The sequence below is a fragment of the Oryx dammah genome, unplaced genomic scaffold (genome assembly GCF_014754425.2).
Source record: "Oryx dammah isolate SB20612 unplaced genomic scaffold, SCBI_Odam_1.1 HiC_scaffold_25, whole genome shotgun sequence".
NCBI lineage: Eukaryota > Metazoa > Chordata > Mammalia > Artiodactyla > Bovidae > Oryx > Oryx dammah.
This window is the reverse complement of record NW_024070209.1, coordinates 1,598,050-1,611,011: the sequence shown is the minus strand read 5'-3', so window position 1 is coordinate 1,611,011 and position 12,962 is coordinate 1,598,050. Positions and strand designations below refer to the sequence as shown.

The 12,962-nt window shown below is 42.8% G+C and overlaps 1 protein-coding gene across 1 annotated transcript in view; it reads right to left on the bottom strand.

The window, feature by feature from the left end:
• Nucleotides 1-757: 757 nt before the first annotated feature.
• The window catches only part of BUB1 (BUB1 mitotic checkpoint serine/threonine kinase), a 34,788-nt gene continuing 22,583 nt past the window's right edge, over nt 758-12,962 (bottom strand). The window contains exons 17-25 of the mRNA XM_040267544.1: nt 11,552-11,639; nt 9,873-10,108; nt 8,360-8,503; nt 5,918-6,033; nt 3,153-3,314; nt 2,828-2,985; nt 2,551-2,725; nt 1,420-1,526; nt 758-1,070 (exon numbers count right to left, since the gene is read on the bottom strand). Coding sequence (XP_040123478.1) covers nt 875-1,070; nt 1,420-1,526; nt 2,551-2,725; nt 2,828-2,985; nt 3,153-3,314; nt 5,918-6,033; nt 8,360-8,503; nt 9,873-10,108; nt 11,552-11,639 — 1,382 coding nt within the window. The 3' untranslated portion in view covers nt 758-874. The remainder of the gene's footprint in view (nt 1,071-1,419; nt 1,527-2,550; nt 2,726-2,827; nt 2,986-3,152; nt 3,315-5,917; nt 6,034-8,359; nt 8,504-9,872; nt 10,109-11,551; nt 11,640-12,962) is intronic.

The window sequence follows — 12,962 nt, the reverse complement described above, 5'->3', positions numbered from 1 at the left end:
AGACTTCACCTTCTAATGCAGGGGCCGGTCAATGAATGATGTTGGCTGCTGTCATTTCAGAGCTCATTAGTGATGTATGGGGTTTATACGACTATTTTCAAGATCTGGGATAGTCTTTTTCATGGTCCTTTTAAAAAGCAGACGCTTAAGGGTTATCCCTGCATTACTTCCCACGGATAGTAATGAAGAGCAGGTATGACAAAGGGCAGGTATGCGTGCGGACCACTTCAGCCGTGTCCAGTTCTGTGACCCCATGGACTGCAGCCCGCCAGGCTCCTCTGTCCACGGGATTCTCCAGGCAAGAATCCTGGAGTGGGTTGCCATGCCCTCCTCCAGGGGCTCTTCCCGACCCAGGGTTTGAGGCCGTCTCTTACGTCTCCTGCACTGGCAGGCAGGTTCTTTACCACTAGCACCACTTGGGAAGCTATGCATATATATATACACACACAGTTATATATATAAAGGACATGCACATTTTATTCATAAAAACATGAAGTCCGCTGGATATATTTGGGGAAATTTTGCTTATTTTATGCAAATATAAACCTTTAAATTTGGGTGAAAAAACCGGATGTGGCTCTTTTCTGGCTTAAAGTAAACGGGTCAGTGTTTTAAGCACTTTCAGAGCACGTCCTTGTGCAGACTGTCCTCATAAATGCTCGCATCCACCCCAAAAGCAGTGTAATCAGCTGCTAGGCAGGGACCTTATCCTGTTGTGTATTTTATTGAAATATCTGTAACAACTATGTCACATGGATATGCTTTGTGGGCTTTTATTTTTAAGAAACAGTTACAATAACAGTAAATGTAGACATCGAGGTACTGAGTGAACGGGCAAGTATTTACAAGGTCATCTCCAGGGAGTGTCCATATTTTATTTCCGAGAACGCTTATATTCTAAGAGCAGTACAATTAGCCTATTACACAGGGTCTTGATCTTGCTGGTGTAGTGTTCTTGAAATATTTTCTTTAGCTTCTGCCTTAACAAATCCAAAGATGGAAGATGATGACAATCGGGTATATTCAACATTACATGAAAAAATTCATTCCACATGTCCAGGTGAGGAAGCCTGATGAGACAAAGCCGTAAAAGAAGGATGAAGTGTAGCCTTCAACACGCATGGCAACCCCACTCTTGCATCTGACTTCACTCTCACCTAAAGCCAACTTAATGCATCAAGAATGGGAATGCTGACTCTATTATAACTAAGAGAAATTAGAGATTCAGTGAAATGTCTACACACACCTTGTTGAACAAAAGTTACGAATGGAGAAACAGAACCGCTTAATTTTCTCAGTGCGGAGGGCCAGGACTGTGCTATGTCACCCTGCTTCCCAGGGCATGGATGTTCGTGGCAAAGATCCATCTTCCACCAGACAGAAGGCAACATCCACTGTAGCACCCATGTTAATACCCACCTTCTAAAAAGACCTTCAGGCTTCCAGATGCCCCCTTCATTTTTCACTTTCATGTAAGTGCCAAAAAGCATGCAGTATATGGTTGCAGCAACTCCAAAGTAATCAATCTATAAAAGAAATACGGGTATCAACAGGGACCTCCTGTGCAACACAGGGAACTCTGCCTAGTGTCATGGGGCAGCCTGATGGGAGGGGAGTCTGGGGGAGAAAGGACACACATGTATGTATGGCTGAGTCTCTTCGCCATCCACCTGAAACTATCACCTTGTTACTAACTGGCTATACTCCAGTACAAAATAAAGTTTTTTAATAAAATAAAATGAAAATATGGGTGTGTATCAATGATTAAAATAGTAATTTACATGTGAGTAAATTATCATGTCTGTCCAAGTTATGCAGCAAATACAATAAATTATAGCAAACAGTCACAGGATTTCAGTAAAGAATTTTGGAAGCCACACGCCAGCCCTCACACTGACATGCCCTACAAGTGGCTGTCTACACTTTGCTGGAGGCTTCCACAGATGGCGGATCACCCGCCCCCGCCGGAGCATCTCAGGAAGCTCCGTTCTTAGGCCACCGTCTAGTTCCCTGTCGCACAGCCAGGGCAGTGTTAACCCCGTGGACGTCCCCTCTTCCTCCCCAGGGGCTAGCTGCTGTTTCTGAGCTGCACCCCAAGCCTCGCAAAGTGTGGCATGCCTACGACTGAAAACAGCTCTGCAGTGTGGTCTATCTCCAGGGCTAGAAGAGGACTGCTGCTGCTGTTAAGTCGGTTCAGTCGTGTCCGACTCTGTGTGACCCCATAGACGGCAGCCCACCAGGCTCCCCCGTCCCTGGGATTCTCCAGGCAAGAACACTGGAGTGGGTTCCCATTTCCTTCTCCAATGCATGAAAGTGAAAAGTGAAAGTGAAGTTGCTCAGTCATGTCCGACTCTTAGCGACCCCATGGACTGCAGCCTACCAGGCTCCTCCACCCATGGGATTTTCCAGGCAAGAGTACTGGAGTGGGGTGCCATCGCCTTCTCCGAGAAGAGGTCTACACCAGCTCAAACTATCTGGATGCCCAAATTCACGTTGAGACTGCAATGAATGTAATACAGGAAACGTTTTCAGATCTCTCTAGTTCTCTACCTGGTAGTTCCATGGCTTGTTACTGAGCATCTCAATACACTGGAAACCAGAAGTTTCACACTTTCCTGTAAATGCAGTTCCTTTTGGAAAAAGTTTCATGTCTATACTCTGACCCAGGTCAATCAGGACCAAGCCAGCAGATAAGTCATCATCTTTGTTGTCTTGTTCCAAAAATCTGTGTTAAACACAAACAAGTGCCAGGCTGTGTAAGCACAGAAAATAAAAGGCTGCTGGGGGAGATGGTCAGAGAAGTACCCGTTCAAAGTGCAACACTTGCCTGTTTCCGAGTATGAAATTGTCTGGCTTGATGTCTCCGTGGATGATTTCACAGTCATGGACTTGCTGGATCATGCAGAGCATTCTGATGGCAAAAGCGAGGACTAGTGCTTGAGGCATCACTTTTTCAGGGGTATTTTTATAGAGATTAATGGCATTCTAGAAACAATGGACAGTGGAATGTCCTGAGTTGGCTGCCCATGATTAATGAATATTTCAAACCAAGAGCTTTGCCCCATGCACCATTCCAATAAAAGCTTCAAGTACAAAAAGGGATGTGCAAAGCAAATCCCTTCATGCTTGTGTCATCAAAGCATCACACTTACTAATAACGTGCCGTAACTGTAGAGGTCTCCTACTAACACGCTGCCATTCTGGAACAGGTGGGCTGAATAAAATCTGATGAACATGTGTTGCATACTTGGTTTCAGTCTTTTCATCAGCTGGGTCCCAATGTAGAATTCCCAGAGGTTGGGAGGCTTCTGGACCTGCAAAGCAGGTAATGTGACATTCACATCAAGCTCATGTTCTGGAAAATGACTGCAAGAAAGCAACTTCATCCAAAAAAAAGGGGGCATGGACAGAAAAGTGACGACAAGCTATGAATTGCTGCTGCAGTATGGGGATTGCTGCAAGATAATTTTAGAGGCAAGGCAGTTCTGAATCCCTGTGGGATAGTTTTGTTTCCTAAGTGCTGACAACAGATCTAAACGAAACCATTACTATCTTTTTTAAAAAAAGACTATTTATTTTAATATTTATTTGGCTATGCTGGGTCTTAGATTCAGCATGCAAAGTCTTAGTTGTGGCACGTGGAATCCAGTTCCTTGACCAGGGCTTGAATGCAGGCACGCTGTGTTGCGATTTGATTTCAAAAAAGGAAAGATTTATCCATTTGAATGCAGAGTTTTAAACAACAGCAAGGAGAGATAAGAAAGCCCTCCTCAGGGATCAATGCAAAGAAACAGGAAAACAACAGAATGGGTAAGACTAGAAATCGCTTCAAGAAAATTAGAAATACCAAGGGAACATTTCATGCAGACAGGCACAATAAACGATAGAAATGGTGTGGACCTAACAGAAGCTGCTGCTGCTGCTAAGTCGCTTCAGTCATGTCCGACTCTGTGCGACCCCATAGACGGCAGCCCACGAGGCTCCCCCGTCTCTGGGATTCTCCAGGCAAGAACACTGGAGTGGGTTGCCATTTCCTTCTCCAATGCATGAAACTGAAAAGTGAAAGTGAAGTCGCTCAGTATTGTCCGACTCTTCGCAACCCCATGGACTGCAGCCTACCAGGCTCCTCCATCCATGGGATTTTCCAGGCAAGAGTACTGGAGTGGGGTGCAGAAGACATTAAGAAGAGGTGGCGAGAATACACAGAAGAACTACACAAAAAAGATCTTCACGACCCAGATAACCATGATGGTGTCATCACTCACCTAGAACCAGACACCCTGGAGTGCAATGTCAAGTGAGCCTTAAGAAGTATCAGGACAAACAAAGCTAGTGGAGGGGATGGAATTCCAGCTGAGCTATTTTAAATCCTGAAAGATGATGCTGTGAAAGTGCTGCACTCAATATGCCAGCACATTTGGAACACTCAGCAGTGGCCACAGGACTGGAAAAGGTCAGTTTTCATTCCAATCCCAAAGAAAGGCAATGCCAAAAATGTTCAAGCTACCCCACAATTGCACTCATCTCACATGCTAGCAAAGTAATGCTCAAAATTCTCCAAGCGAGGCTTCAACAGGATGTGAACCGAGAATTTCCAGATGTTCAAGCTGGATTTAGAAAAGGCAGAGGAACCAGAGATCAAATTGCCAAAATCCGTTGGGTCATCGAAAAAGCAAGAGAGTTCCAGAAAAACATCTACTTCTGCTTTATTGACTACACCAAAGCCTTTGACTGTGTGGATCACAATAAACTGGAAAATTCTTCAAGAGATGGGAATACCAGACGACCTGACCTGCCTCCTGAGAAATCTGTATGCAGGTCAAGAAGCAACAATTAGAACCGGATATGGCACAACAGACTGGTTCCAAATCGGGAAAGGAGTACGTCAAGGCTGTATATTGTTACCTTGCTTTATTTAACTTACATGCAGAGTACATCATGTGAAATGCCAGATTGGATGAAACAGAAGCTGGAATCAAGATTGCTGGGAGAAATATCAATAACCTCAGATATGCAGATGACACCACTCTTATGGCAGAAAGTGAAGACGAACTAAAGAGCCTCTCAATGAAAGTGAAAGAGAGTGGAAAAGCTGGCTTAAAACTCAAAATTCAAAAAACTAAGATCATGGCATCTGGTCCCATCACTTTGTGGCAAATAGATGGGGAAACAATGGAAACAGTGACAGACTTTATTTTCTTGGGCCTCAAAATCACTGCAGATGGTGACTGCAGCCATGAAATTAAAAGACACTTGCTCCTTGGAAAAATAACTATGACCAATGTAGACAGCATATTAATAAGCAGAGACATTACTTTACTGACAAAGGTCCGTCTAGTCAAGGCTATGGTTTTTCCAGTAGTCATGTATGGATGTGAGTGTTTGACCATGAAGAATGCTGAGCACCAAAGCACTGATGCTTTTGAACGGTGGTGTTAGAGAAGACTCTTGAGAGTCCCTTGGACCCAACCAGTCCATCCTAAAGGAGATCAGTCCTGCAGTATTCACTGAAAGGACTGATGCTGAAGCTGAACTCCAGTAATTTGGCCACCTGATATGTGGAGCTGACTCACTGGAAGAGACCTGATGCTGGGAAAGACTGAAGGCGGGAGAAGGGGACAAGGGAGGATGAGATGGTTGGATGGCATCACCGACTCGATGGACTTGAGTTTGAGTAAGCTTCAGGAGTTGGTGATGGACAGGGAAGCCTGGTGTGCTGCACTCCATGGGGTTGCAAAGAGTTGGACACGACTGAGTGACTGAACTGGAATTTGAACTGTGCTGGGAGTCGGAAATTTTAGCCTCTGGACCATCAGGGAAGTCCCTGAAACCACCACTATCTTAAAAAAAAAAAAGACCGGCAATCTCAAGTTCTAAAATTCTAAAATTCAGTTCTAAAATTGTTCAGATCATTTACCTTCAAAGCAAATTTCTCCTTATTTTTGCTGTTGTTCACATCTCCATGGGTAACTTCATAGACTTGGGCAAAAGCCCCTTCTCCAATAAAGTGATCAACATAGACCAGCAAAGAACCTGAAGAGAGAGAGAAGTCAAAATGAAAGAACAAAAAAGAAGCTCAAAACACTAAAGGCTATCAAAATGAAGTATCTGTAAATTCTTCTTGGTGCTTGAGTTGCTTTAATAAATAAACGTGGGTACAGGTCCCTTAGGAAGTGTTTGGCCAGTCTTCCATGGAGTGACGGGGGAGCCAGGGCAGCATGGCTGGAGACCAAGCCCGTCCCCAGGCAGGCAGCCTCGGGCAGCCATCCTTGTCACCCATGCTCTCATGTCTAAAGGAGAAATACCTGTGCTGCCTAGTTGGCAAGACTGTTGTGATATCAAAGAACACGTAAACATCATCCACAAAGTGCTAAACAAAGGTCTAACATGCCTATGAAAAACGCAAGTGTTTTAACATCAGAATAAAAGGGACAGTATAATTGTACCGATATTTCTAACAGGTAATTTAAAATTTTTATTGCCGTAAACCTTCTGTTTACAGTTTTTGATTGATAGAAACGTTGTCAAGATAGTAGAGTTTCTGTTTGTTCTCCATCCAGTTTCCCTTCTGTTAACTTTTATATAACCAAGGTACACTGGTAACAAACAAGAGCCAAGACTGGTAGGTTACTGTTACCTAACTCCACACTTTACTCAGACTTCACCAGTCCTCCCCTAATGTTCTAGGGCGTATTCACGTCTCCTTGGCCTCGGCTAGGCTGTGACAGTTCCTAACTTTCTGTTTCTGACAGCCGTGGCAGCTCCATGAAGCACTTGTCTGATGAGCCTGTAGAATGCCTCTCACCTGGATTTGTTTTGATATTGTTTAGTGACATTGGAGTTATTCATTTTGGGAGAAAGACCACAGAGGTCAAGTTGTAATAGATTATTAAAAAAAAAAAATCACATGTTTAAAATCAAATATAAAGAAGTTGCTTTCTGGTTTCTAGCTGGCCTATAAGGAGTTTGGAAGGCATCAGTGTACGAGCCAAAGAACAGAGCATCAAAATAGTGACGAAAAAAACTGACAGACTTCCAAGGAGAACAGATTACTTCACTATCACAACTGGAGATTTCTACATCCCTCTGTCAGCAACTGACAGAGCCAACAGGCAGAAAATCAGAAAGGGCATGGCTGACACGAAGAGCACCACCAATCAACTGGATCTAATAGACATTTATGAAATAATTTAACAACAGCAAAATACACATTCTTTTCAAGCTTACATGGAATAGTCACCAATAAAGATCACGTTCTGGGTCATAAAATACAATTAAAAAAAAGAAATCATACACTCATGGAATTAAACTAGTAATCAGTAACAGAAGGAGAGCTGGAGAGCCCTCAAACACTTGGGGCTAAAATAACATATTCTGAAAACATCCTTTATTGAAATTGTGAGATGCATGAAATGCATGCTTAGAGAGAAATTTATTGCACTGAATGTATATGTTAGAAAAGAAGAACTAAAATCAATAATCTTAGTTTCTACCTTAGAAATCTAGAAAAAGAGCACATTAAATCCAAAGAAGGCAGAGAAAAGAAATAATAAGAATTAGAGTAGAAATCAATGAAATTTAAAAGTAAAAATCAATATAAAAATTAGTGAAAACAAAAGTTGATTCTGTGGGAAAAAAAAAAAGTTGGTTCTTTGAAAATATCAATAAAACGGATAAGCCTCTGCCAGGCCAAGAAAAAATAAGGAGTACACATATCACTAATTGTGGAAATGAAAGACGGGGCATCACTATGGATCCTGTGGACATTAAAAGGATAATATAGCTTCCCCGGTGGCTCAGTGGTAAAGAATCCACCTGCCAATGCAGATTTGATTCCTGGGTTGGGGAGATCCCCTGGAGAAGGAAATGGTAACCTACTCCAGTATGCTTGCCTGGGAAATCCCATGGACAGAGGAGCCAGGTGGGCTGCAGTCCATGGGGTCACAAAGAGTCAGACTCAACTGAGCACACGTGCACGTTCCATCATTTCTTTAAGCAGTCCGTACAGCTGTCTATCTTGCTTCCGATCTGCTGCTTTACACACACACATCACTTTGAAGGTATGCAAGTGCTATCTGCAGAAATTCTTAAAAGTGGGTGTCTGGGTCTAAACGTATATGTGTTTTTAATTTTGATAGATACCTGCCCAATTGCCCTTTATAGTCACAGTCACAGCAGCCATCAAATCCTATAGTTATGCCTTAACAAGATGTTCTCATCTTAATACTACAGGTGAAACTACAGATGAAACCTGTTATTGGTGGGCGGGGCAGGGAGGTGACAACACACACACACTAGTCAGCATCAACTTCCGTAGAGAAAGGAGAGTTTAAAGTTTTATCACCCATATGGTGCTTACCTAACTGGAATTCAGTCTTGGGCTTGATGGCTGGAAGCTTACATTCCCATTCATAAGTATTTGGATAGGAACTCACTGGTTTAGAAAGCCCGGATAAAAGTTTGAGAATCAACTCCTCATCCCAGGGGTTCTCAACAGTGAAGTCTTGAAGGAATGGGAACAAAAAAAGGAAATGAATTCAGTTGGCAAGACTTAGCAAATAAATCATAAGACAAAGCCAGTGGAGACCTTTGTTAAATAACCTTTTAAGTCTTATCTCTGATTCAAATAATAAATCATCATTTCAAAAGTCGAAGCTGGTAGTTCTGCAGTTCATCGTCTGTCATCTTCCGATCCGCAAGTCTGTGTGTTCAGTTGTGACAAAGGAAACCAAACTCAGGAGCATCTGTTCGTGATTCTGCCTTTAATAGAACTGGGGGTATACATCCTAAAGGCAGACTTGGAGACTCCTTACTGACATGCTCAGCTATGTACTCTATAGACCGCTTTTCCACTTCTATCTAGAAAACATGCTGCCTTTTAATACTCACACTCTTGCTTGTTGTTCAGTTGCTAAGTTATGTCCGACCCTTTGTGACCCCGTGGACTGTACTATGTGCAATTTATCTGTATGAGATACACTTTAGATCTACAAAGAGAAACCATTTCTAAAGGGAAGAAAAAAGTTTCTGCCCAATTTAGAATGCTCTAAAAAATTCTATTAGTGGCAGTTATCAGTCTCATCCAACATGACTGACACTCACTAGTGCTAAGCAGATGCAGGACAGTGTTCTGAGCCCTCCATGGATAGTAACTCACATGGCCCTTACAGTAAGACGCTAACGGAGGTGCTACCACCCCCTCCACTTTACAGAAAGAGGGCCACAGAGAATTGAAATGATCTTGGCCAAGATCAAACGACAGCCTGAGAGGGGTGGCTAGGATTAGAATCTAGCTAGTCTGGGGACGTCCCTGGTGGTCCAGTTGTTAGACTCCAAGCTCCCAATGCAGGGGGCCCAAGTTTGATCCCTGGTGAGGGAACTAGATCCCTCATGCTGCAACTAAAGATTGAAGATCCCACGTGCCATAACTAAGATCCAGCGCAGCTAAATAAGTAAAGTAGTAAATCTGTGTTAAAAAAATCTAGCTAGTCTATCTTCAGAGTCTGTGCTCTTAACCATTATTCAAGACTATTTCTGTGTAGCCTTGGGGTAAGGATGGGGGTCCTTCAATCCTGAGCCTGTTTACTTTTCTGTAAAATGGAGCTAACAGTGTCAGATTAAATGCCTGGCACTAGTGGGCCCCTCAATTCCACTTGCTTCTTCCAACAGTAGTTATTTTGATATTTTAAAATTAAAACAAAATTATTCCTTCAAGGAGGTTACTGTTGTATGCACAGTGAGATAACCTGCAAGTTTGTGTTCTACTCAACGTCATTCAAGTTCCTACTCTTTTGAGTTTCTTTCGTGAAACAGCTTTTACCAGGCTAGTGTCCTTATTCAGGGAACAGTTAAGATTAAGCATCTGTTCATACTTGGAGCGTCGACATTCCCAAGCGGGCCAGCCTGCATCAGTTCAGCCTGGAGCCCAGTGCTGGCTTCTGCTGGATCCTCTGCAGTGGCGAAGTCGGGGTCTGGGACTTTACAGGCCTTGAGACCCTGCTCTGCCTCGCTCGTCAGCACGGCTGCAGCAGGCTGGCCCAGACAGAGCAAGGACACCGAAGGGCCATCTGCAGGGCACACTGGGTCTGGGCTTGTCTCTTCAACTGGACTGGATGTGATAAAGGGACAGAGGAAGCAAAACACGTGATTACAAGCTTACTGGGTTTGATCGCATCAAAGTCCCACAGAACAGTTTCCTTTTCATTCTATGAAGGACATTTCAAATCTGCTTCACAAATAGTTGATTAAAGCACTTTCTTTGTACAAATATATGTGAATACATGGTTCATACAGTATGAACAGAAATAAAAAACATGGTAATATATTAGATAAATAGGTGAGGTGAGACATTGGATATTCTTTAGCAGGATATGCTGGGAAGTTTATTTCCCTGAGTTGTCCTCTAAGCATCACTACTGTGAATGAGGTTAAATATTTAACTTTATTACAAAAATGGTTTCTTTTATGACACTGAAACAAACAGAAAATGTCAGCCCTAATTCGATAACCTAACAGCAGTACATTTAGACACACACACACACACACACACACACACGGGGACATTTAGACACACACACACTGGGGACACGCACACATGGACACAGCTGACTCATCTCATCACTCACGGAGTCCATATTTGTGAATTCACCTAGATGCAGATACTAATTCTGGAGTAATTTTAGGTTTAATCATCTGTTGCAAAGATAACAGAGAATTCCCATAAGCTCCTCATCAATTTCCTCTAATGCTACCAACTCACATTAAGGTGGCTCTCTTGTCAAAAGCAGTAAACCAACCTCTGTCATACTACCACTGACAAACTTCCAGACCTCGTTTGGATCTTGCCAGGTTTTCCACAAGATACCATGTTTGCTCCAGGATCCATTTGTGGACACTGGGTTGCATTTAGTTGTCACCTTCCTTACTCTCTTCTCCTGTGAGTTTCTAGGTCTTTCCTGGTTCCCTAAGACCTTAATCAGTCCAGCTATTTCGTAGTCTGTCCCTGGATTTGGACCTCTCCGTTTTTATCATAATTAAGACTGTCCTGGTATGGGAAGCCATGCCCTTCTCCTCTCCTCCCATGATTTCACCAAGCAGTTCTACTCCCCCAGTCGGCAGAAGTCAGGGATTCTCTGCTACCCCAGCCGCTTCTCTCACTCCCTGATGTATTAAAACCAAGTGTTCCGGTTAATCATTGTATTTAATTTTTTTTTAATCCTTTCAAAGTATTTATTGAATTTGTTACATTATTGCTTCTGTTGTTTTATGTTCTGGTTTTTTTGGCTGCAAGGCATGTGGGATCTTAGTTCTCCAACCAGGGATCGAACCTTCATCCTCTGCACTGGAAGGTGAGGTCTTAACCACTGGCAGTGGTTAGGGAAGTCCCTAATCACTGTACTTACATCTACAGAGTACCTTCTGACTTAAAGCTCTCAGTTAATAAAAACTCTGGCAGCCCTTAAAGACAGGAATGAAGTATTCCTTTACAGATAAAAAGCAATGCCACAATGAAAATGGAGACCGACAGAACCACACCCCCCCCCCACAATACCTGAACTTTCTCTCTTTCAAGGGTTCCACCTTGTTTCTTGCACAAGGATCTACAGCCACATGCGTGTGCTGGTTTGCCACCATATTTTCTGAAACACACAAGAAAATAGAGATGGACACTGTACACACACGTATGACTTTAAATGGTATGAAGTCCGGGACTCCTTTTTTGCACTGACTTTCATTACAGTTTCAAAATAATCTTCCATGGTAAAAAGCAGTGTATTTTTTAAAATGAGAGGGAAAACAGGAAAACTTCTGTTATTGTATTGTATTTTCTACCTTATACATCTAATCCATACAATCCTTTAAGAGAAAACAGTCCAGACGGGACTTCCCTGGTGGCTCAGTGGTGAAGAATCTACCTGCCAGTGCGGGAGACATGGATCCGATCCCTGATCTGGGAAGATTCCATATGCCGAAGGGCAGACTAAACCTGTGCACCACAGCTCCTGGGCCTGTGTTCTAGAGCCCAGGAGCCCCAACGGCAGAGGCCCGCGCACCCAGAGCCTGTGCTTGCAAGCAAGGGAAGCCACTCCCGTGAGGAGCCCACACACGGCAGCCAGAGAGAAGCCCTCATGGCAATGAAGAGCTCACAGCCCCAAACAACCAAACAAACATATAAAGTTATTAAAAAAAAATCTACAGAGAGGTAAACGAGATAGGGTAGAAATACGGAGACTACTTCCACCAAGTGACGCTAACACAGTATAGAGCCAGGTGAAAGTTGACGAGCTACTGCCTCGCTGAGCAGGTGCTAATACTACTCTTTAGTACTAGAACATTAGCTTCCCTTCATATGACCGAAGTGGCAAATACACTAAGAAAAGGCAATACTGACTTTATGAAAGACGCTTGAGTTAAAACAGATTAAGGTCTCCAAATTGAAACAAGTTTTAAATTAAAAAAAAAAGTATCAAGTCTGTGATAGCATTTGGCAATTGTCCAAGTTTCAACTAAATCTTTTAAAATTCAGGTAAGAAATATATTTGGTTAGTACAGTAAGAAAAGATTTTTACTGCTTAGTTAAAAATGTTTAGGCCTATAAGCTCAGACTTCATGTTAAAATAAGTTTTCATCCTTTCATCCAGGGGAATGGAATTCTTTGGCATCTGCTTTGGTGAACAACTGCTACTTAAAAAACAGAAAAAGTGCCAGCAGTGATTATTTGGCTAGTGGTCCCAGATCTTACAGCACAAGTGTGCCTCTGAGACTCTGTGGATATGGATCCATTCCACTGCAATAAAGCAATTACACAAATTTTTTGGTTTCCCAGTGCATGCACGAGTTATGTTCACACTGTACTGGAGTCTTAAGTGTGCAACACCATTATGTCTAAAAAGCAATGTGTACACCTTAATTAAAAAAGGCTTAATTGCTAAAAAATGCAAACCATCACTTGAGCCTTCAGT